Source organism: Oryctolagus cuniculus, chromosome 2, assembly GCF_964237555.1.
Source record: "Oryctolagus cuniculus chromosome 2, mOryCun1.1, whole genome shotgun sequence".
NCBI lineage: Eukaryota > Metazoa > Chordata > Mammalia > Lagomorpha > Leporidae > Oryctolagus > Oryctolagus cuniculus.
The window spans coordinates 157,303,117-157,328,825 of NC_091433.1; the positions used below are offsets into that span (position 1 = coordinate 157,303,117).

Here is a 25,709-nt window from a genome sequence, read left to right on the forward strand (position 1 = left end):
TTCTGTTTGCTCCTAGAATAACTGGCAAATTACACAGACTGAATCATTTAAAAATGTTTTTGGATTTAAGTAACACAAAGCCCTGTTAACAGTGGTTCATACAAGTAAATGATAATCTCTGTGAAGTGAAGAGTTGCTGTTTGTATATATTTGTAAGGCAGAGAAATGAGCATGTTTTAAATTAAAGGACTCCTCTTTTTCCTCTAACATCCTCCTGCCCCTCCCTTTTTGGTGTAAATTTATGGGTTTCTTTCTGGTTTTAAATTGCTACAGCAGTCAGCAGACTGAATCTTCAAGCCAAATTCAAGGACTTGCTGTGACATCTTCAGCAGGTGTTGAGGTCACAAATGAGAAGCAGGGCAAAAAGAAGAGTAAAAGTACAGTCAGTGTTGTACTGAAACCAAACCCGTTGGACCAAACTTGTATTCATCCGGAATCATATGACATAGCAATGAGGTAAGTCAGCCCACGGGAGAAGGCTCTACGCCCAGAATGAGTTCTCGACAGCAAATGGCCTGTTTTGGCATAAGGGAAACTGAAAAATATGACCGTGTTTAACATGACAACATTTTTCAGAAGTTCCGCATTGCTGAGTTATGTGGCACATTATTTTATTTCAGTGAGGATTGAAGCCATTATTCCTGGAGCAGTGTCAAGCTAATAAACCCGCTTCTAATGGGGGAAGTGTGTGTAATGGAAATTGCATGGCACTCTCTTCTGTTTGTTTTGGAAATTAACAAGACACAATTGACTAGCACCTGGCATAATGCTTGTGCTTTTCGAAAGATAAAGCCCTTTAGAAAGTAAACAGCCAACTCAGGTTTCCTAAGAATTTATCAGCCTGATGAGTTATTGCAGTCTTAAGAAATGATGCATTCTTAAGGAGCTTATATTTACACAGACTGATAGGAGGTTTTCAAGTATAAGGGGAGCTTAATGTAAGTCACTAAAAGAAAGAAAACACTATTTAATAGCACATTTATTTTAAAAACTTTAACTAGTTCAGAAACAGTGACTTGTTATATAACCAGAAGTTCTTTGCTGATTTATATGAGATATTAAAATAGTGTATATTTTCATTTTCACTGATGCTAAATAAGATTTTTAACTTATTTTGAAATTATTTGGTTATTTTAACAAATAATTGATTTGCTTTCTTCTAAAAGTCTTTAAAATTATAATTACAGCACATTAGAGAAAACTAGAAAAAGCATAATAGTCTATCAACATCAAAACAGTGCTTCCTGTTTTTCCCCAAGTATTTTATTATTAAAATAAAATATACAGAAAAGTTAGAAAATTTGCAGTGAATTCCTCTATACCCACACCTTGGTTTCATCATCATTTATCATTCTCATTATCATTAATCATTAACATTAGCACACCTGCTTTTTCACATTTATCCATCTGTTTATGTCTCAGTCTATGTGTGAAAATTTCAGACATCAACGCACTTCCCAATAAAGACCTCAGCATGCATATGATTGACAATTAAATAATTTTTATATTTTTTTCTTTTGAGGTAAAATTCACATGCAGTTTTTTTTGTTTTTTTTTGTTTGTTTGTTTTTGTTTGTTTTGTTTGTTTGTTTGTTTTTGACAGGCAGAGTGGACAGTGAGAGAGAGAGAGACAGAGAGAAAGGTCTTCCTTTGCCGTTGGTTCACCCTCCAATGGCCGCCACAGCTGGCGCACCGCGCTGATCCGATGGCAGGAGCCAGGTACTTATCCTGGTCTCCCATGTGGGTGCAGGGCCCAAGTACTCTGGCCATCCTCAACTGCAGTCCCGGGCCATAGCGGAGAGCTGGCCTGGAAGAGGGGCAACCGGGACAGAATCCGGCACCCCAACAGGGACTAGAACCCGCTGTGCCGGCGCTGCAAGGCGGAGGATTAGCCTAGTGAGCCGCAGCACTGGCCAACATGCAGTTAAATTTTAAGAGTACAATAGCTGAATTTTGACAAATTCCAACATCTGTGTAATCCAAACTCCTATCAAGATACTTATCATTTGATGTTAGTCTTATTTTTTGGTTTTTCTCATTCTAGTTTGTATGTAGTAGTATCTGTGTAGTTTTAGTGAGCATTTTCTTGATAAGCTTTAGCCATTTGGGTATCTTCTTTTGTAAAATAATCTGTTCATGTAACTTGACTATTTTCTAATTGAGTTGTTTGGCATACATCAAAAAGTCCCTTGCCAAATATGTTTCACAAATATTTTCTCCCAGTTTCTGACCTTCCTTTTCATTTTGTAACGGTGTCTTATTGAGCAGAAATTATTAATTTTGATGATGTCTAATTTATCAATGTTTTGGATCTTATAGTTATTGCATTTCTTGTTTTAAGAACCCAAGATCTTACCTACCTCAAGTTATAAATGAATCCACCAGTATTTTCTTATAATAGCGTCATGGTTTTAGCCTTTACATTTGTGTATAATACATCTTAAATTCCTTTTAGTGTATAATTTGAATTAGAGAGCAGGGTTCATTTTCTTTCTCCATTATGACCACTTAGTTATCCTAGCACTATGTCTAAAGAATGAACAAATGAGGTGGGCATTTGGCACAGTGGTTAATAACCCACTTGGGATACCTGCATCCCATATTGGAGTGGCTTGGTTGAGTCTTGCCTGCACTTCCAGTTCATCTTCCAGTTCACCTTCCAACCTGGTAGATAGCAGGTAATGGCCCAAGTACTTGAGTACTTGCCCACTTATGTGGGAGACCCAAATTGAGTTCTGGGTTCCTGGCTTCAGACTGGCCCACCCCTAGCTGTTGTAGGTATTTGGAGAGTGAACCAACAAATGGAATTTCTCCCTGTCTGTGTCTTTATGTGTCTTTACTTTCAAGTAAGTAAAATTAAATAAGTTAGGGGAAAAAATTTTACTTAGCTCATATTTGTTGCCTTTGTTAAAAAATCAAATGACTTAGCCAGCGCTGTGGCTCACTTGGCTAATTCTCTGCCTGCAGCGCTGGCACCCCGGGTTCTAGTCCCGGTTGGGGTGCCGGGTACTAGTCCCAGATGCTCCTCTTCCAGTCCCGCTCTCTGCTGTGGCCCAGGAGTGCAGTGGAGGATGGCCCAAGTGCTTGGGCCCTGCACCCGCATGGGAGACCTGGAGGAGGCACCTGGCTCCTGGCTTCCATTGGTGCAGCGCCGGCCGTGGCGGCCATTTAGGGGAGTGAACCAACAGAAGGAAGACCTTTCTCTCTGTCTCTCTCTCTCTCTCAGTGTCTAACTCTGCCTGTCAAAAAAAAAAAAAAAAGTGACTAGATAAATGTAGATAAATGTGGGTCTGTTTCTGGCTATTCTGTTTTGTTGATCTGTTTTTCAGTCTTGATGTCAGCTATACTATATTGATTTTTTTTTTAGCATTCTATTAAGTTCTGAGGTTAGATCGTGTAAGTTCTTCATTTTTTTTTTTCTTTTTAAAAATTGAATATTCTGGATGCCAGCACTGTGGCTCAGTGGGTTAAAGCGCCAGTCTGCAGTGCTGGCATCCCATGTGGGTACCGGCTTGAGTTTTGGCTGCTCCACTTCTGATCCAGCTCTCAGCTGTCGCTTGAGAAAGCAATAAAGGATGGCCCAAGTCCTTGGGCCCCTGCGCCCTCGTGGGAGACTCAGAGGAAGCTTCTGGCTCCTGGCTTCAGATCAGCCCAGCTCAAGCCGCTGCGGCCATGTGGGGAGTGAACCAGCAGATGAAAGACTCTCTCTCTCTGTAACTCTGCCTTTCAAATAAATAAAATCAATCTTTTTTAAAAAAAAAATAAATATTCCAAGTGATTAGTATTTTCTCATAAATTTTAGAATCAGCTTGTCAGTCACCATTTTTAAAAAAACCCTTATGGGATTAAAATTAGAATTATATTGACTCTCTAGGTGAATTTACAATTAGTGTTTATTGAATCTTGTGGAGCATAAACATACTATAACTTGCCATTTACTTAGGCCTTCTTCACTTCTCTAAGAAGTGTTTTACAGTTTCCATTGTATGGGTTTATTAAGTGTGTTGTGTTTTTCAACACTGTTGTAAAAAGAATTTGTAAAATTTGCCACTGCTAGTTTGTTGCTAATAGATATGATCATTACTGATTTTTGTTTGGTAACTTTGTGTCCTACAGACTCACTAGATTATTTATTCCTTCTAGTGAGTATATGTAGATTCCTTAAGTTTTTCTACCTAAGCAGTTTTGTCATCAGCAAATAAAGATTGACTTCTTCCATTTTAATCTCCATGCCTTTTGTTTCTTTATCTGGCCTATTTCAATGGCCAGAACCTTCGTATAAGTTGAGTAGAAGTGATGAGAGTAGACATTCCTGTCTTGTTCTCAACCTTAGGACATGTATCCTATTTTTAAAAAAATATTGGCTGGCACCGTGGCTCACTAGGTTAATCCTCTACCTGCGGCACCGGCACCCCGGGTTCTAGTCCTGGTTGGGGTGCCGGATTCTGTTCCGGTTGCTCCTCTTCCAGTCCAGCTCTCTGCTGTGGCCCAGGAGTGCAGTGGAGGATGGCTCAAGTGCTTGGGCCCTGCACCCGCATGGAAGACCAGGAAGAAGCACCTGGCTCCTGGCTTCGGATCGGCTCAGTGCGCCAGCAATAGCGGCCATTTGGGGGGTGAACCAACAGAAAGAAGACCTTTCTTTCTGTTTCTCTCACTGTCTAACTCTGCCTGTCAAAAATAAAAAAAAATCAAGGTATTTTGTGATCTCATAGTAATTGTATTTTTAGTGTTTGTTGTTTGAGAAGATACTTATGTGCACATGGATCCACAGACTGATTTCAATAGCTTTGATGTCTCCATGGAGATCAAATTAGAATTTTGTTCTATGCAAGCCAGTCTTTTTTAAGATTTATTTATTTATTTGAAAGGCAGAGTTACAGAGAAAGAAGGAGACACAGAGAGGGAGAGAGAGAGATCTCCCATCACTGGTTTCGCTCCTCAAATGGCTGTAACAACCAGGGCTGGGCCAGGCACATTAACAGGGAGCTGGATCAGAAGTGGAGCAACAGGGACTCGATTCGGCGCTTGTATGGGATACCGACATCGCAGGCAAAGGGTAAACCTTCTGTGCCACAGCACTGGCCCACAATGTCTTTTTTAATGTACAGTTTTTGTTTGTTTCTGTAATATTGTTATAATATAGGTTATAAGTTTTTCAACTTGCTTTCTATTACAAGCACAGTTTTTTTTGGGGGGGAGCTCTACAGTTTCTACATGTTCTAATTAAAAGGCTAGATGATATCATAAAATGATGATCTTTGATTTAATAACAACAGTGCTAATAGTGATTCCTTATGGTAGGTTCCTAGAAACAGGATTCTTCTGCCAAAGGTTTGAAAGTTTTTGTGACTGTTCACACACATTGCCAAGTAACACACTGGTTTATAATGCCATGAACAGTGTTTAAGCCTGAACAGTCTTAAATTTCTCCTGTCAGACTAGACTCTTCTGCCAATTTTCGTATGGGCCAATTTCTGTATGAATGCCCTGCTAGTGATTTCACCCCTCTCTTGGCTTCTTTTGGAAATGGCCTTGTGTCTGAAGCAGGGAACTTGCAGACTATTTCATGGGAAATGTCTTCTGTATGTACTTCAATTCTTGATCTTTAAAATCTGGAGATAATATTGTTAATGAAACTTGCCATTCCAATGACCTCGTTTAGAACCCAAGTAGTCGTTTCTGGCTTTTAGGTACACCTACTCTAGACATCACTCAACATAGGTAGTTCATACTCCCATGTAATGAATGACAAACAAATATCTTCCCAGGGGAAAAAAAAAGCCCATTCAGTATGTGATTATGTCAATATTGGTTTGACCTCCGTCTGTAAGAATAAGTTCCATTGCAGTAAATTTGAGTTTCGGTTATATCAGAGAAGTGATAGGAAAGTAAATGACCTTAATGTCATCCTCATAATGTCACCCTCAGAAATTTATCAAAATGTAAAATTACTGTCTTTCTCTTTTTCTGTTTATGGCATCCTTTCCCATTTCATATTTTGGATTTTAAAAAAAAGGAAGACCTTTCTCTCTCTCACTGTCTAACTCTGCCGTCATTTAAGTCTACAGGCTCATTATTGCTTTGACCTTCTCATTCTGTGCTCCCTAAAAGCTAAGAGCAGCAACCACTTCTTATCTTACTTCCCCTTATAACATGTAATCCATTGCTCCTCCTTTTCATTGCCAGACTTCTCAGAAAAACTGTCTGCCTCTACTTCTTACTATCTTCTTCCTCCCAGTTTTTTACAAACTGGCTTCTATCCTTAGCTCTCTCCTGAAATTACTGTCTTAACTAATGGCCTCCTGATTATCAAAACCAGCGGCTACTTTTCCATTCTAGAACATTCTGCCACATTTGACAGCATCAACTTTCCGACCTTCTTTCATGGCTTCATATTGTGCCTTCTCTGGTTTTTCCTCCTGCTTTGGCCTGCTAGATGGAGAAGTTCTTCAAGTGTTTTACCTTAGTCACCTTCTCTTTTGTTCTGTGCAGCCCCTTCATCTCTGACATCTTCACGTAATTCCAATCCTGTATCTTCCTTTCTGTACTCCAGGTTTTTCTCCTAAGCTCTGGCTCTACCTCTTCTTTCATCAGTGAGTTTCCTCATGAATATGTTAGCAATTCAAATGCAATGTATCTAAAACTGAAATGTGCACCGCCATATAATTTTATAATTCCATCCTCTCCTCATCAGTTCTCCTCACTAGTCCCTCACAAAAACAAGACAAATAAACAAAAAGATTTGGCCTTCCTCTGTTGCTCCTAATGAATGGATAATGGCACTACTGTCTTAAACTGACAGAATCATTCATTCATTCAACAAATGTCTTTTGAGTGCCTGCTGTATTCCAAGTACCATTATGCAGTCTTGGGATATATGGTAAATGCCAAGATCTATGCTTTTAAAGAGACAGATATTATACAACCAGCAAAAAACTAACAAAAAAATTGATACAAGCGATAAATGCTGTCAGAAACAGGGAAAAAGAAGACCAATGGGATCAGGACTGCCAGCATTAAGGTTAAGAGCTTGCATATGTAAGGAGAGTAGTCAGCACAGGCCTCACTGACAAGATGACGTTTGAGTAAAATCTTGATGGAGGTAAAGGAGTCAGCTGTGTGGATATTGTGAAAATAAGTTCAGGGAGGAGGGGCCAAACGTGTGTAGGCCTTAATGTGGACTCAGGCCTGCAATGCTCAAAAAAGACTAGCAAGGCAGCCCATGTGGCTAGAGCAGAAAGAGCAAGGAAGTGGAAAATAGGTCAAAAGGGCATCGGGATGTTGTTATAGGGACTTGAACTCAATCCTGAGTGAAATCAGGAGCCATCGCTGGAGTTTGAGCTTTTTTTAAAGAGTGCCATGATCTGATTTACATGTTAAAAGGATCCCATTGTCTGCTGTGATAAGAATAAACTATAAAGGGAGTGGTAGAAACAGGGAGACAGACTAATTACAGTCGTCTAAGTGAAAGATGATGATGACTGAGACCTAGATGACAGAAGTGTTGAAGTGTTCAGATTCTAGTATATTTTCAAAGTACAGCCAATAGATTTTGCTGACAGATTGGATGAAGGGAGTGAAAGACAGTAACTGTGGTTATGAATAGCAAAAATAATATGAATACTCAAGACAGTGTGGAATATGAAGTAGAAACTCGCTGTTTTGGAAGAGGAGTGCGAAAGAGAGAAGTTAAAGAACTAAGCAGTGATCACTCCCCTGGTGATTTCTTCCAGTCTCTTAGCTTTAAGGATTATGGTAAGCTCTTGACTCCTATATTTATGTCCTTTGCCCAAACTACTCTTCCCAACTTCACACTCCTGTGTCTAGCTGCCTAACCTGACATGCATAAAACTGAACCTAGCTCTTTCCCCTAAAATCTTGCTCCAACCACAGTCTTCCTCAGCTCAGATGACTTCATTTCATCCTTTGTTTTTCAGTCCAGATTCCTTGAAGTTGCCCATGACCCTATGGGATACTCCTTTGTAGAAAACAGCTCCTTCTCCATGAACAACCTTTGTGTTTCACGAGGATACTTCATAATGATTGACCTCTATTAGGGTATCTGTGAGTATAAGTTGTATCCTCCCTACTTTGGGAGGCTCCTTGAGGCTATAAATCCCCTCTATTCATTTGTATATTCTTTAGGTTGTACCTCAGTGCTCTGCACATTCGAATTGATGAATAAATCATCACCAGCAAAATTCATAAATGTTGAAATCATAGAAAATACAAAAAAATGGGAGGACGTTGAACTTATCTTAAGAGTCAGGATCTTGAAAGAAGATCCCCCCTTAACAAAAGTAAGGAAAATAATAATATGTTGAAAAAAAGTAAGCAACTTCTTTATGCCACTTATTCATTGTAGACTTGGATGGTCAAAAAGAAATGTGACACAGGAGAATATCATAAAGTAAACCTGTGAGCCTCTCTGTTTGTCCTCGTCTCTGCAAAAGAAATGATGTATCTGAAAGTTTGGCATCTGAATCACTTAAGGCTAGTGGCAGTTAAATTTAAGGTTGACTTATTGTAGGCTGAATGCTGCAATAGCACAGGGACCAGAAGATTACAGGTCATTACAGTGCCACCAGCACCTGACAAACACTGACATGGCATCATTTGAAAGAATAAATGATAGAGAATGAAACATAGTTGAGGAAAGGGAACTACTCAGGAGTTGACAACTTTAATAGAACCAAGTGCAATGTGTCTGGCTTTCCTGCAGTGCAGACATTTTTCCTGTAGTCTTAAATTGTCTGAGGTCAATCTAGTTGTGTAGCTAAACTGTTGGTAGCCCATTTGGATCATCCATTCCTAGTGTTGCCTTCTTCACATGCAGGATAGGTGCTTCTTTCAGAATCCCTGTGCATTGAAAGGATTTCAGAACCTCTCCAAATTGAATGTCATTTGCCTTCACAAAGGAGTGTGTTCAGGGTCCAGGTTTCCTCATTGTCACAAAATAGAGAGGCAGAGACAGACCATCCAAGAGGATTTCCTACCATTTTCAGTTGTCATTCAGGAATTACACAGGGTCTCCACAAGTGGATGGTTTCATCGTATGGATGTTGTAAGCCATGGTTGAAATTGCTGCTATGGCGTGAGTAAAATAAGGCCCAGAAACAGCCTATTTAGGGGTTACCCATCTGCTACGTGTCCCATTTCTGTCCTGCCATTCTGGGTGATCGGGAGAGCCAAGGCAATATCAGATTTCCTCTTTTTCTTGAGTAAGGTGCCAGGAGGTAGTGCTTTGTGCCGCAGAGTATGCTGATTTATATGTGTCACAGTGAGACCTGGCTCTCTCCCAAGGAATCTACTGCATTAAGAACTTGATTCACTCCAGATAGTTAAGCTTGAAAGTTGTTGCGCTCTTGATTTAACTTGGAAAATGCCAGGATATTTAATGGCAAGACTGTTACTCAGCACTCATTTTGATAAAACATTAACTAGTATTTGTTATTTTCATTTTGGCCATTAGGGGGAAATTTTAAAAGTCTAGTTTCTGGAAGTGGTTAACAGCGTATAAGGCAGGAATATGATGTTTCATTCTGATGGACGAGGTAAATGTTTATCGAGGCATGATTTGTAGTAATACCTGTACTGTAATGTTAGTACTGTGATATTTCCTTTATTATTGCTAATGTGCCTATTTCTGACCCCTACAATCAAGATTGAAAAGTGTGTTTTCAGAGAGTAGACAACCATGAATTTAAAATTCAGGCCTGGGACAGGAATAATGACAGCCTGGCAAGATCCTTGAATGGAGAGAGGAACCTCTGTACAGAAGTCAAGCAGTGTTCATTCTTACATTACTGAAGACTTGTGTCGGGTTTTTCAGACCAAAGGTGGGATTAACTCAACAGATACACAAGGATTCCTTGATGAAATAAATGAATCCTACCCGGTGCCCCTTGGCTAAAAGTGACTGGACTGAGATGAGGCCCTTCAGAGGTCCTGCTTTGCTTCCTGCCATAGAGCCGAAAGAAAGTCAAGGCAGAGAGTCATGAGTGCCCAGTACTGAAGACCGTTAGTAAGTGGGCACATCTCAGTCTCTTGTCTCTCCCTTCCTGCTCAGCAAATTAGCGTCTGTTAACTCCTCCTGTCGCTCCCCATCTTCGTGGGGGAACGACACTAAACCCTGCCTAGGCTTCATATCCGAGTCACGGCACCATTATGTCGCTCCCCCTCTTCGTGGAGGAACGACACAGGACCCTGCGCTGTTCTTTTGTCTGCTCGGCCCTCCCCGGGTTTGCTGCTGGTTCTTCCCGGGTTGGCTACCGTCCCTTCCACCTCCGTGGAAGGGCGGTGCCCCCTGCCACTTTCCACACTTCCGCGGGGGAGCGGCACACCGCCGGCCGGCTCTCTCGGGGGCTGCACAGGTGTTCCCCTTAGATGTTCCTGGTGCATGTTGTCTCTCTCCTCCTTTATAGTTCTCTTCCGCCAATCCCAACTCGGCTGCCCACACGCCGAGTACGCTGCTCTCCTCCAATCAGGAGCAGGATCAGCTCCTGGAGGTCATCACTCAAGTTGGCAAGAGGCAGCTGCGTAGAAGCTGTTTTCTCCTCTCCCAGCACCATATTGTGGGAGAGCAGATGCATAGAATAAGTCTTAATTCCAGTAACTTAGTCTAGTCCGGGTTGCTCCCCACACCTCCTTTAGGATCGCCTTCAGCGGTTCAGTCACCTTCTCTCCAGCTAAGCTTGCTGCCCTGCAAGGAAAGAAGTCTTCTAGCAAATAAATAGTTGTAAGGCAGAAAGTGAAAATTGTTTTAAAACAAATAGCAGCAGTGGACCGGTGGCATTCACAGATCTGATACTCATAGTTTTGACTGTGAGCAAGCAGATGGCCCATGACTTAGGGTTTGAGATTTCCCTGAGCAGTGACTCCCCTGGCCTACTGATAATGTTGAGTGCACCTCCTCACATCTAAAATCACCACGTTTTGTTCCGTATTGGTGTGCCAGCTAACTCCTGCAATGATAAAAACATGCTTCCTTGTGGGAAACTTGACTGAAGAGAAATCCAACTGCAAAGGCTGTAAAATAAATGGTGATTAGGTAAACAGACCTAAGAGATTATTTGCAAATCTGAAAGGTCTCAAAGTTTTCTGGACTTGCCTTGCAAGAGTTGGCAGCATTCAGACACCAAAATTAAGGCAGAATCATCACTGGCTCTTGATAAGTGATAACTTAGGACATATACCAATTAGTGATCCTACATTAACTTCTAATGGAGCTATTGTTAGGCTATATTAGAACGTCTTTTCTGAAGAGAAACAGCATTATAAAAAAGAGAGGCCAGACTTTAAAAATATGAATATATTAAGTTGGAAGATTACTAAAAGTTATTTTTGGGCTTTTCCTCTTGTTAGTAGTTAAAATCTAAATATCTTACAATAGCCCTCAGGAGATAATGTTCAGCATATTTTCAAAAGTGCCCTCACAAAAGAGAAAAGTGTTGGAAGAGAATCCACCCCCTTGGGAATTAGATGATGAGACTCTGGGTTCCTAGGACTTGATTGTCATATCTGACGTCCTAGACCCTGTGCCAACACAGCCCACACGAAGTTTCTGGCACACCCAGTAGAGGGAACTTGAAGTTCAAGAACCTGAAGCCATGCATGACTTACCCCTGGCTCAGCCTAGCAGCATTGCACTGCCTAGAGGCAGTCAGACTGCCTGGCCTCAAACCATGGGGATGTTATGTAACCCCCTTGTACCTCCGTTTTCTTGTCTGGTAAGTGGGGGTAAAAATAGTGCCTATCTCATTACACAAGTTAATAAACAGGCTCTTGGAAAAGCTCAGGGAAAATACATGTTATGAAAAACCTATACAAGGGTTTCAAAAGTTTTTTGCACCAAAATAAATTTATCTTTTAATTTCATTTTCCATGAACTTTGAAAGTACCCTGGTATACCTATCTGTGTTGGAAAAATGAAATGTAGAGATAAGTTTATTTTGCTGTAAAAAAAATCCTTGAAATTCATGCACAAGTTTTCATAATATGTATTTTCCTTGAATTTTCTGAAGACCCCTTTTCTATGGAGTACTTAGCACTCAGGACAGAGTGACTGGTCTGTGTAGCCACTGTCATGGCAATTGTTGTCAGATTTGTTGTGATTGACACAGGGCTGTCAAGCTGAACCATCAGAGAAAAGCAGGGGGAAGTGGTCCATCCCCAAGGAAGAAAGGTGGGGTGGTTTACCATGTGACCTGGGTATGGTTTGGGGCATTTTACATTGTTGGTTAGTGTTGATACCGGCTCTGGGCACTGGAGAAATGGCTGGTTTCTCTCCTGCCTGTCTGGAGCAGCTTGTTAGTAAGCCAAGAAGGAAGAGCAAGAAGGAATTGCCCGCCAGCCATCAAGTTGTGCTTGCTCCAGGCATTTCCACCTCCACAGCGTTTGTCTGCCCTTCTCCTTTTCTCCTCTTCAAGTTTAGGCCGCTAGGTCTGGAGCCTGAAGCTCAGGCGGGTATTGATTTACTTTCCCATTATCTCCCCCTCCTTCCTGTCCCCAGTCTCGCTGTGGATTGTAATCTCAGCCTGTCTTCTGATCCTCTGCGTCACCATAAACAAATTACTGTTACCTCCATTGCCCACTCTTTAAATGTGATAACAGCACCCCTGCCCATTCAGAGGGCAACCAAGGATGGGCTGTATTGGCGGATACTGAGCGTTTTCAAATTTTAGGAAAGGAAGATTGCTTGTGAGGTCAGTATTCGTAGCAAAAGTGCTGCTTCCCCAGGAAAAGGAGCTTTCCCTCACTACCGGAGCTGCATCCCCCAGTAGCCAGAGCCGTTGGCCTCTACAGTTCTGAATGCCACTTTTCTATTTGCCCTTCTCTTTCAAATATTCACAGGCACTAATCCACGTTATGGCTTTACAGGCAGTAAATTAAATTATATTAATTCTAAACACAGAGTTTTTGAGCTGTAGAGACTCTGCAGCCTTTGAAACCACTAACTTAATTTTGTCCAACTCTTACTCAGTAACTCAAAAAGAGCCAACATTTTTTTTCTTTTGAATTTAGTTTGAAAAATAATAATAAATTGCTCCCAGGCAGGGGTCCTGGGTGCCAAATTTTATCTGAGATCTAAATCTTCTGTCTGCATTGAAAATCCCCCACGGTAAAGGGGTAGGGGGTGCTAATGAAGATGTGAAGCGTCGTAACTGTTAACCTCAGCTGCAAGCCTGTGTGATTTTGGACAGATGGCTCCGTCTCTCTGAGGTTTTCCTTATCTGCAGATCTACACCCACAATAAACTTTTGAGAGAATTAAATGAAATCATCTTCCTTGAGTCCTTTCAAAGTATTCACGCATAGTCTGCACGTAGAAACCCTGCCTCTGAAAGAGCAGATCCAAGTGCAGAACTGTGTATTCCAGTTACACTGTCGTGACGTAGGGTTCGGCTGTAGCCTCATTCCAGGCACAGGCTCTGTTCCATCTGAGAGTCTTCCTCCACACCAACTCAGCGTTCACTGGTGAATTCTCAGTTGGCTTCAGCATGTTGTACATTTCCTTGAAAAGCTTGGTTTTAGCAAATCTTTATCATTTGAGCAAGGGGCATAGGATTTAAAACAACCAAATTCCCTAGAAAGGGGGCAATCAAGCTGCCTAATACTGTGGATATTTCCTCCCCCAACCCTGGTCTCTTTTGATGGACATGTTCTTAAAATTGTGAGAAAACTCATATTCTTACGTCACTTGCAAATTTATTTCTAAGGCAGTTTCTTAAACAGGAGTTTACTCTTTAGAACAATGCTATCAGCATTTCAATCCTTAGTGCCTTCCTGCTTTTATATCTCTTTTGGATACATATGTATATGCATTTGTCCCTTACAGTTTAAATCATAGGATAATTACCCAGTATATATTATATATAACAAGTGGTTCTGAAATAGGGAACCTGCATAGATTTTTAAGTGAAGATATTTTAACTGTACTTTTTATATGCAAAATTAATTGCCTGTACTAAGTTGGTAAAGATTATAACTTTTAAAATAAAACACCACCTTTCTATGAATTGTTCTTCTATATATCAAATAATGCAGCATGCAGTGGGTGCCCAGATTCTGTGCATGTGTAACAGATTTTTTAAAAAGAAGGAAACATTTAGCAAACTCTTCATCAGTTACAATCAGGTAACTGTCTGATGCTTACAAACTAAGTCCTTTGCAAGAAAAAAACCTGCATTTCTTTTTTTTTTTTAATTAAAAAAGTTTTTTTTATTTTATTTGAGAGGTAGAATTATAGACAGTGGGAGAGAGAGACAAAGAGAAAGGTCTTCCTTCCATTGGTTCACTCCCCAAATGGCTGCTACGGCCGGCACTGCGCCGATCCGAAGCCAAGAGCCAGGTGCTTCTTCCTTGTCTCCCATGCAGGTGCAGGGACCAAAACCGCATTTCTTAAGCAGTGACCACTTCTCCTTTTTTAGTTCTTGGTTATTTTCTGCTACTCTCATAAATGCAAGCAGTGTTCCAAAAATACTGCAGATAGTAGCCAGCGATAGCATTGCACAGCCCCGATAGCTGTGTCCCGTTTACAACTGGGCTCCCAGATCCTGCTCTAAGTAAGAGCTTCTAGAGCAATCCCTTCCCCTTTTTGAAAGGGTTACCCTTTTTTAACTATTTATCTGCAGTGTGTTAGTTTTCAGAAGTCAGTGTAAACTCTTGAGTAGAATTACTTGCTCCTTCGGTAACTGACTATATGTTAAGAAAAGGCACTTACATATTATTTTCACCAGATATCTACTAGCTTCTGTAGTCCTGTGGAGCTCTCCAAAAATGCACTCTAGTTGAATTTATAATTACTTGTGGATTTTGTACCAGAGAAAGATTTTAAAGGATTCTGGCCCAGTTAAGTGTGTTTTGGTTTAACAAGGAGACTAGAAATGCGTAAAGATTCTTTGATGATGATGAAAGCGCATTGCTGTCTCTGTGGTTTGACTGCTGGCCCAGCAGACGGGGTAAGACTGGCACTGTTTCTTTAACGTGGACCTAGTATGCCCCACTCTGTACTCACCTGTGTCAATGCAGCTCTCCTGTAGACAGTGTAAAAGGAGTAGCAGGTTTTAGCCTTCATCACATTTGAATTTATTAGTCTTTATTTAGTCTTGAGAATAGTCAATCTGAAAATATATACAGTATCTGTATTTTTTTAGAGTAACAGATTATTCTTGGACTTTTCATTTGTGTTCCATCAGTTAATCCACAGTCACAGTTTAAAAGGCCAAATTTTCTCTGAGAGCAAAAGCCCTCTTTAAATCTTTGAATGTCTATGTGTATCACAGATTACAACCTGCTGACCCTGTACCTAGTCATTTCTAAAATTTTTTGCTTATTGAGATAGTTACTTTAAAACTAATAGATGAGCCGCGGCTCACTAGGCGAATCCTCCACCTGTGGTGCCGGTACCTTGGGTTCTAGTCCTGGCTGAGGCACCGGTTCTGTCCCGGTTGCTCCTCTTCCAGTCCAGCTCTCTGCTGTGGCCCGGGAAGGCAGTGGAGGATGGCCCAAGTGCTTGGCTCCTGGCTTCAGATTGGCACAGTGCGCCAGCCATAGCAGCCATTTGGGGGGTGAACCAACCAATGGAAGGAAGACACCTCTCTCTCTGTCTCTCTCTCTCTAACTCTGCCTGTCAAAACAAAACAAAAAGTAATAGATGAAAATAAGCCAGTATGAAAGTGTCTTAAAAGTGTTGAGAGTGAGCAGAGGACTAGAAGTACTTTGCCCTTAGAGCACGGTTCTGGGTGGAGTTATAAATCATGTGTGTTTTGCCCACAAAGCACATGCTAATATTAAGTTGTTTTTAAAGTGATTGTGTTGCATCACCATGGTTCTTCTGTGTTCTGTAGGGTATCATGTTGCTTTAATGTAATGAACCAAGTCCTCAGCTCCTAAATCTCCATGCTGGAAATGATTACATAAAACTGACTGGCTATGTCTGAAGGCTTATGAATCTTGAGAATTTCTTCTTCTTTGGGGGGGAAAAAACCTTACAAAGACTTTTCTTATTCTTTGAGGGGAAAGCCCTGCATTTGTAACATATTTCTGTTGAAAATATCAGTGATTTTAGGTTATATACCACTCTGAAAAATAGGCATTATCTCCACTGCAAGGTCTGTGTTTTAACTTTGTGCAGATGTGTGCTAAAAGAACATGATGTGCTTATTTGTTGCATTTATGCTACTTTCTTACTTTAAGTAAGATGGATGAAATTACATATTAAATAAAAACAGCAGCTCAAACAGCAGTCCTTAGCAAACTGAGAAAGCCTTGCAGAGACAGTGGGGAAAAATGAAAATATGACTTTAATAACTCATTGACTTTTGAGAGAACTGTTTAAAAGCATGTGCGTAATGATTTATTTGTGGGATTTGCTCAGTGTTAACTGTCTGTTGTTTAAAGTCAATCTGCCATTTAATTGTGTTGGTAAAATATTACGCAAAATACTGTGTTTTCTACCTTAACAAATGTAGCACATTGCCTTTTTTTATTTTTTATTTATTTATTTTTTTGACAGGCAGAGTGGACAGTGAGAGAGAGAGACAGACAGACAGAGAGAAAAGTCTTCCTTTGCCATTGGTTCACCCTCCAATGGCCGGCGCGGCGGGCGCACTGTGCTGATCTGAAGGCAGGAGCCAGGTGCTTCTCCTGGTCTCCCATGCGGGTGCAGGGCCCAAGCACTTGGGCCATCCTCCACTGCACTCCCGGGCCATAGCAGAGAGCTGGCCTGGAAGAGGGGCAACCAGGACAGAATCTGGTGCCCCAACCGGGACTAGAACCCGGTGTCCCGGCGCCGCAAGGCGGAGGATTAGCCTAGTGAGCTGCGGCGCCGGCCAGCACATTGTCTTTTGCATTCCTTTGGTTCTACAGACACGTGAAACTCCGATTAGTGAGAATAGCTGTGTGGCCTCAGGTTGTTTAACCTCGTCGAACCTCAGTTTGCCTTTTCAGATTGTCATGTTTCAATGAGAACATCCTTGCATCATGCTGTCCTGCCAGCACACATCTGCCAGTGCAGCTCACTGGCAGTCTGCTGTGGCTTCCCACACTGTTTTCATTAGGGATTCTGAGCTACAAAGGACATGTATGGAGTAGTGCCTATCACGCGCAGTCCTAACGTGAGACTTTGGAGTACGCAGAATGAATGTTTTTCCTGGGCTGTTTAAGCAGCATGTATTTATCGTGGGACTGCTGAGCATAAAACATTGCTATCATATACAGCGGAAGGTGTTTGAAATCCAGTAAGGGAGAGCCCTATCCAAATGCTTTTCCCAGTTCAGTTCATTCTATAGTCCCTTTCCCCTTTTTTCTTTTTCTATGACTTTGTTCTTAATTTTAAAGAAGTTTTCCAAATAAAAAAAAAAGCACTTGACTTTGTCCTGTGGTCATTTAAAAATAGAGTTGATCAATATGAAGCATTAGCAAGACCACAACTTGGTGCTTTTTTTAAGTGATTTTAGTTACCAGTGCCCTCAGGCTTATGTATGTGAGAATGAAAATGATATATCAAATATGCACTCAGGTTAAACAGGTCAGTTTTTTTCTTAACATCTACATCTACCTTATGCAGAAGTATTTATATGGAAATGACTTTGATAAAGTTAGTTTCTCTCTCTCTCTCTGACACACACACACACAGGCGTGTAACCTTAAGACTCCAAGTAATAAGCTGAGCCTATGCTTTTGTTACTGAGCCAAGACTTGTATAGTGTTTTGGGAAGGTTCTGCCATTTGGTTACTTTTATTAATCATAAAATGGTATTGAAAGTTTTAGATTTACAGCCATGAATGCAATTTTGGGCATTTGAACAGATGGTTGTAAGCTCGAATCTTGAGTATCTGAAAGATGTTCTAAGTAGCCAGTTGCAGACCAGTAAAGCCAAGAAGACAAATACCAGGGAAGCCTGCTCAGCAGGGCAGGAATTATTTAGAAAGTTGTGTAAGGAAGTTGGCTGTGGGCAGAGGTTGTCATGTGTCATCTGATCTGTCAGTCAGAGCTCCAGCAGCTGTTCCCTGTCACCAGGGCCCTGTGTGCTACTGCCCATCTATCAGCACTAACAGATACCGGCTGCCACTCCACCAGGCTGGGGGAGCCACAGACACTCAGACTCACAGTGGGTCTCTTACTGGTCAGTCGGTCTGGATGGAAGCTCATTTCCAAAGACGGAGACCCAGCACTGCTCCTTGGTCTTTTATACACCATCAGCCAGAATATGTCCTCAAGAGAATTAGTTGCATGCTGGAGAAATCTGGTTTTGACCTAAAGTAGGCTGTAGACATGTAAAAAGGCGCACATTAGAACCCAACAAAATGCACTAGTTAAGTGAGAGTTCGGAGAGCTTTCTCCACCACAGACCAGACTATCAGTACCGCAGTGTCACTGAAGAGGCCTTTTCTAGCGGAACACAACAGTGGAAAACACATGAAATCACAAGCATTCCTTTCACGATGATGCAGCAACCTGCCAAATGGGATACATCCCAGTTCTGATTATAGACAAGCCTTCAGCCATTTCCTTTCTGCCTTGAATTCAAGGGACATCCTTAGAGGAAAGGATTTGAAGGCATTAGTATCACTATCTGTCTGATTACTGTGTTGACATTTTTAAAGTGCCATTAATCATAGGAAATGGAACTTAATGATGTAGAAAAATACCCAGCCAAGGGATGTCAAGAAAGTAAGCTACAGCCCAATATTCACATGAAATAGAAGGGAAATGCATCTTAACCCTTAAGTTGTTTTTTCTTAACTTCTTACTGAACTCCAAGGGGAAGTCGTTGAGAGGTAGTCGTTCAAACAAGGGAAATAGTAACAGAGCTAAAAGGACATTGTTAAGAACAGACATTTTATTTTGCAAATAAATATATACGGTGTATCAGTGTAATATTAATCTGTGGTTTATATAATTCAGGTCTTACTGGTTTGCATTTAGGAAGAAAATTTCATTTTTTAAAATATCCTCTCTCATTTTCTCTGTTGACTGGATACTCAGTGTACCTTGATGTAAGTTTATGCATGGCATGACTATTGATGGAATTTGGGTTATTAGGTCAGTAGTGTACTGCACAGGCTACTACACAGTAGTGTACTCCCATCATGAGCACACGGAAGTAAAAAGCAGTGATCTGGCAGATAAGTAGAGTAATTTTCAAAATCTGGCAATGCTTGAAGCATATTTTGTTGGATTTGGGTAACAACAATTGTTTGCCTATTGGCTAATTTAAATTTAATTACTTTTCCCTAACTGAAAGTTTCAGAAGCTTAGAGTAAATGTCAGCCACTTTGTTGAGATAAAATACATAACAATAAACTATAATGAGTTAAACTCTGCAATGTTTTTGGTACTGACTCTGAGCAGGTAATTCATTTGAAAAAAAGTAGCACAAGAGCCGAAGCCACCTCTACTCTTCCTACCTTTTTTTCAGGACAGAGCATATATTACAGAATAGGTTACTCAATAAGAAGCTTGATATATGGATCTGAGATGAATGAATTTTAGGGTGACCTCTGTAAGGTGATTAAAAAAAGTAATATTGTTGATGTTTTAGGCTTTTTGTTTTTCTGCTACAGGTTTTTATCATTTGTTGGAGGGACACTGTGTGAGATTGGAAAGCCTGAAATGCAACAGAAAATAAATTCATTCCTTGAAAAGGAAGGAATAGAGAAAATTGCAGAAAGATTGCAAACAACAGTACACACCTTACAGGTCATCGTAGATGGTCTCAGTCAGCCTGAAAGCTTTGACTTTCGAACAGGTAAGCTATTGAAAAACAACATCTGGTATTTGCATAGCTCACATCATCTTCTCTGATCCCCTCAATAATCTTGTGTCATCAGCAAAAAAGATTTTATCCTCCCATTCCATACTGAGAAAATTGAAGCTTAGTGACCTTCCTTCAAAGTCATTATTGTTCGTATCCAGAGGCAAAGTTAGAAGCATGATCACCAAACTCTGAGCAGTGCTTATTTACCATCACACTAGAATAAATGCATCATGCATGTTCTGCTGCATACGTTAAGGCACACATTTTTCATCCTCCTTTGTAAGCCACTTCATGTCCCAGACCCAGAAGTCCAGGGTAAAGCATCCCATTCAGAAGTTCAGAGTGACTCTTCCTCCTAAATTACAGCCTTCCAAGTTCATGGGTTCTTTGTCAATGAAGACATTCAACAAATAAGATAATATCTTTCTGTTGATTAAAAGTGTTCTAATTAAAAGTGTTCTCAGCTTTCAGCACAGGTAGTAGATGAGGGAAGTATAACAGCCGTAGTTGTTGAGAGCAATGACCTGGTGAAAAAGAATTAAGGTATCAAATGACCTACTTCCCGAGGAAGTTTGAATAGGAACCCCTGAGATTTAAATGACTCTGCACACTTGTCCCATGACCAGTTCTAATGATCCTGCATTTAGGGTTTGGCTCTTTTTCATTCTGAGTTGGTCTATGCTAAGGTGGTTAGATGTGCTTCTTTGGAAAGATTAAGGGAATTTAAAAAGCACACCCAGCAAGTATATTGTACTATTCCCTCAACTCTTCTGTAAATTTTAAATTAAAAAAAAAAAAAAAGTATCAAGGGAAACCATAACACTCAGTAAGACCTACACCAAAAACATGGGAGCAGAAGCCTTCAGCGGGTGCTCTGCACAAAGCTGCCGTTGCAGTAAGCGGGTCTGTCTCCACTTGGAGGTCAGGGATGCTTTTATGTGAATTCCCTGGTGTTGTCTAGCTCTAGCTTGAATACTAAGCAGAACTAATACCGAATCCTCAAACAGCATGGTGTTTGGTGTTGGTATGCCTATCAGGAGCTGGCAAATGTGAAGGTATTTCAAAAGTTGTTGAAAAAATGAAATTCAAAGATAAGTTTATGTTGGTACAAAAGAATTTGAAATCTATAAATAGTTTATTCATAATAGGCATTTTCAAGAGTTTTTTGAAGTATCCTTGTGTACTCTAGCTGCAGGTATCCTTTACTAGATGCTCTTGTCCATCTTTGAGTTTCTGTCATGATGTTGATTGGCCCACTATCGCAAATACACTGTAGACTAAGAGCAAAGACCAATATTTAAGTTATAAAGTCCAGTTAAACCACAAACAAGCTAAGTAGTATAGTGGTCCTTACCTGGGATACCTTTAGTTGAACAGAAACAGATGCGTCTAGGCTGTCCAGTTACTGTCTAGTAACTATCCAGTTCAGTGTTTTGTGGGGGTTTTTTGTTGTCATTGTTAATAAAAGATTTATTTATTTGAAAGGCTGGATCAAGTGCAGCCAGGAGCTGACACTCCTTTATGGGATGCTGGCATGGCAGGTGGCAGCTTAAGCTGCAGCACTACAGTGCTGGCTCCAGATACTGCAGTGTTTAACAGAATGGCACATGAAATTCCAAATTGGTCTCTTAAAAAAAACCCTTCATCTACTGATTTACTCCCTCAAATTGCTGCTATGGCCAGGGCAAAGCCAGGAACCAGGAATTCCATCCTGGTTTCTCCCAGGAGTGAAGGGCCCAAGAACTTTAGCCATCTTCACTGCCTTTCCAGGTGCATTAGCAGAGAGCTGGATTGAAAGCAGAGCAGCCAGGACTCCAAGGGACCCTTTAATGTGGGATGCCGGCATCACAAGCAGCAAGTTCACCTGCTGTGCCGCAAAGCTGGCCCCTCAAATAGTCTCTTTCAGCAAACTTTGGAACTGACCTTTGCCTATGTAAAAGTCACAATTTTCAAGATACTCTGAGAATTGTTTCATTGCTAGCCACCACACCAAGGGGGAAGGCAAGAGCCGCATTTGAGGGGGCATCTCCACAAGGTAGTAGCTTCTGTTACCTCTCTTGTCTCTATTTTCTCAAAAGTAGTTCCTTTCCCATTCTGTCTTCTGTTCTCGCTGTGATGTAAGCAATTCCATTGCTATTAACACTCTGGGTTAGTTTCCAAAATTGGGTTCCTCAGAAGCAGCCTGGTCACAGTGGACTGGATATTGCTGCCCTGGCTATCAAAGTGTTACAGTTTACATGGCACAGGGAGGATTTTCTGATTTCTCAGTGGCCCAGACTGTCTTCAGGAACATGTTAAGTAGTTCCTGACTCTGATTTTCCATGCAAAATTAAACTAAGCAGCTGATCAGAAACCCTTGGGGAATCTGCAGCAGCTGGACCTCTGCAAGAAATGCAGCGGGGGAGAATTTCCAAGCATAAAAGCGAAGGCTTTCTGGGCCTCAGAGTCCATCCCGCCTCTGGCCCTGAGCAGCGACTTCGTTTCACTTTGCTTTGACGCAGCCCTCATCCAATGTGATATTACATTACCATTGGCTTCTTGCTTTTTCGAATTCAATACTTCAGAATCAGGTGAAATTCTGCAAAAGCAATTGCAGTTTTAGCATGTTCTTTTTTTTTTTTTTACGGTGAAAATGAGATTCAGAGTTTAAGGAGGGTTTTTGTTTTGTTTTACAGGAAAAAAGCTTAATTTTTAAGAAATACTGCTTTCAGTATGGTTGGACTGGGAGGGGGTGGGGGGACGGTGGAGGAGGTGACCAGTTGTTAATACAAATGTAAAGGATAGCTTTAACAAGTAATCAGGATAAAGCCAACAGCTGTGGAGGAAAAGGAAATGGACTGGGTGGAGGGGAAAATGAGGTCTTAGTAAAAGGAGCTCCAAGCATAGAATGTGCTCTTTGTTATTAGAGTCAACACTCAGTAATCCTAGGAAAGGGGGCAAGAAGAGCCTGGCTCAGTGGAGGCCTCAGATAACTCACCGCCCCGTTTGCGCAGGTAGTTTTAACTATCTCCCTCATCGAACCTGTGGTGTCGTTTCTGTTGTACCAAAAGCCATAATGATCCCCTGGCGTACTTTATGCCCGCCGTTGGAAGCGTGGTGTTAATGAACAGAGAAATGTACACTTGAGTCAGCGAGCACTGAGGGCCATAAGGGACCTGCGATCTCTAGCACCCAGCGGAGTGCCTGGCCGGGAGATAAGAACAGGAATTAATAAAGGTTTGATGAATTGAACTGAAAGAAGATCGCTTCTCGGCCTTTGGGCTAAGATCAAGTGTGTGAAAGAAGATTAAGTACTATCTGGTCTGGGTTTCTGGACCATAAATAGTCAAGAATCCATAAATTTTGATTGGATACATATATTTGAAATTGATAGAAATTGGTTCCTGAGTTCCAAATTTATAGGAAGAAGTGAGAGTGAGGACATTTGAATTTCATCCACATTTGACCAAAAGTTAATATACTTTCTACCACCTTTAAATAATTTCAGCCCCCAAGCATTGAAGAAAACCTCCCAATCTCCTGCCTCCATAGGTCTTATGTTCTTAGTGTTTGTATTTAGCCTTGTGCTTTCATTGAGAAAGGTGTTTTCTCATTGTGCTGATGTCAGACTAGAGTTAGGGGAGAAGAAAGTGTTTGAATAAATTTCCCAGAATTGTTTCTACCGTGTGAAAGCTGCTTTTTCCCATTTCATGTATTTTCTCTGAAGGCAGGCCTGTGTCTTCAACTCCTTCTCTGTCTCCCCTCAAGGGATAATATTAGTCTGGGCATATAATCAGTATACGGTAAATGCTTACTCACCAAGTTACATTGTGTCTAGGAAGTATGGTGTCTGATTTCTCACAATGACTTGTTTTCCCTTTCCATACAGATTTTGATAAACCTGATTTCAAGAGAAGCATAGTCTGCCTGGAAGATCTGCAGGTTGGGACAGTGCTTACAGGCAAAGTTGAGAATGCCACTCTGTTTGGAATTTTTGTAGATATAGGAGTAGGGAAATCAGGGTTGATTCCCATTCGAAATGTAACAGAAGCGAAGCTTTCCAAAACGAAGAAGAGAAGGAGTCTCGGGCTGGGCCCCGGAGAAAGAGTGGAAGTGCAAGTACTCAACATTGACATCCCACGATCTAGGATAACTCTGGACCTCATTCGGGTGTTGTGAGTGTCCTGCGGAAGACCAAACACGGGTTTCATTGCCTCGTTTCTGCAGGTTGCCAAGGATAGTCACATGTTTATGAATTCTGGCTAGTAGATGAGAAAGAATTCACTTTCTATCAGAAGTCTTTTCCAAACACTTATTCTTCCTTCTGCATAAATAGAAAACAAATAGCTTGATTTCTTTTTCCCTCAGAGAAAGCAACTAGTAGTCATCTTTATATGGCTTTATGTAGTAATGGTTTTCTGACCAAAATTTTATTTTTTATAATTTATCTTCAACTCTTTTTGAATTTTGTATAACAGATTACTTCACCTCTACTTGCCAACGTCTCCTTCTATGGGATTGTATGGAGTTGTCTTCTTGATTTGGATTGTACAATGTCTGTTGACACAGAAGGGCTGGCATTGTTTAATTCTCCCATTTTATATATTTTCTATCAGGCTTTTGACTTGATTCATGATTTTGCAATAATCTTGATTTTCCCTTGCTAAGTAAACTATGCCAGTCAAACAAATTCTGATGTGTTTGTAACCATCAAGTGAATGGATCAAAACATATTGCGGGAGGACATATGTATGAATTCCTACAATAAAGTTTTGTGGCTAATCGTCTGTTTTTGCATTTTATTCAGTGAATGATCTAGAAGTCAACATTGATTAATGAAAATGTGGTTCATGCAACTGTACCTTTGGGGAAGAGGGAAGCTCTGGAAGTTTGAAGAATGATCTTATCTGACTTAGCTTAGCACAGAAAGGTATACTCTTTCTTAACCTTCATGATAAAAACCTCAAAAAGGGATAAAGATGGCCTTCTTAAAGCCTGACAATAGATGAGATGTAAAAGGACAAGAAAAACAAGTCAATAAAGGAGTGGCTCTTACTGTTTTTATTCCATGGAGATGGTGTTAGCTGGCCTGTCAGGGTAAATGATTTAAACAGAGTCTACACAGGGACTATATCCTGTCCATTCTGACTACTCCTGCCTTTGTTGATTTGCCTAATGAAGTTATTTGCATAATGGAGTACCTGGTTTTTTCCATGGGTAATGAGTGGTGACCAGGTTGATTTGTTTGCCTGAGACAGTGCTAATGAGCAAAGATTTATTTTATTTATTTGAGAGAGTTACAAAAAGAGGTGTAGAGTTAGAGAGGTCTTCTATGCCTTAGTTCACTCCCCAACTGGTGGCAACAGCTGGAGCTTGACCGATCAGAAGCCAGGAACTTCTTCTGGGTATCCCTTGCAGGTACAGGGGCCCAAGAACTTGGGCCATTTTCTTCTGCTTTCGTAGGCTATGAGCAGGGAGCTGGATCAGAAGTGGAGCAGCCAAGACTCGAACTGGAACCCATATGGGATGCCAGTGCTGCAGGCCAGAGATTTAACCCACTGTGCCACAGCACCAGCCCTCCGGCATAATTTTTAATAGTACCTCTTTTTATTCTTAGAGTGCCCTTTTTGGGCACTAATCATAGTCACCTAAATAGTGGTCATTTACAAGTTGTGAATGTTCTACCTGGTCGTTTCCTGTCCCAAATTTACAACCCTTTTAAAAAAATTATTTATTTGAAAAGCAGAATTACACAGGGAGAAGGAGAGACAGAGAGAGAGATCTGTCATCCACTGGTTCATTGCCCACATGGCCACAATGGCTTGGCTGAAGCCAGGAACTTAGAACTCCGTACCAGTCTCCCACATGAGTGGCAGGGGCCCAAGCACTTGGGCCATCTTGTGCCTTCTGAGGCACAGCAGCAGTGAGATGGATGGGAAGTGGCTCAGCTAGGACTCAAACTGGCACT

General features: G+C 41.1%; 1 protein-coding gene across 10 annotated transcripts in view; it reads left to right on the top strand.

Annotated features, from left to right (window-relative positions):
* SRBD1 (S1 RNA binding domain 1) overlaps positions 1-24,528 on the top strand; it is a 256,577-nt gene extending 232,049 nt beyond the window's left edge. Inside the window, exons 19-24 of one of the 10 annotated variants that reach the window (XR_007916541.2) lie at positions 274-456; positions 7,938-8,064; positions 8,146-8,300; positions 9,473-9,554; positions 9,665-9,839; positions 19,569-19,667. Coding sequence is in view for 3 of the 10 variants with exons in the window: in XM_008254454.4 (XP_008252676.2) it covers positions 274-456; positions 19,569-19,753; positions 23,631-23,920 (658 nt within the window). In the remaining 7 variants the exon portion in view is untranslated. Of the gene's footprint in view, positions 1-273; positions 457-7,937; positions 8,065-8,145; positions 8,301-9,472; positions 9,840-19,568; positions 19,754-23,630 lie in introns of those variants that run through there. The other 9 variants (XR_007916534.2, XR_007916539.2, XR_007916544.2 and 6 more) reach the window with 9 other exon arrangements.
* Positions 24,529-25,709: the final 1,181 nt, after the last annotated feature.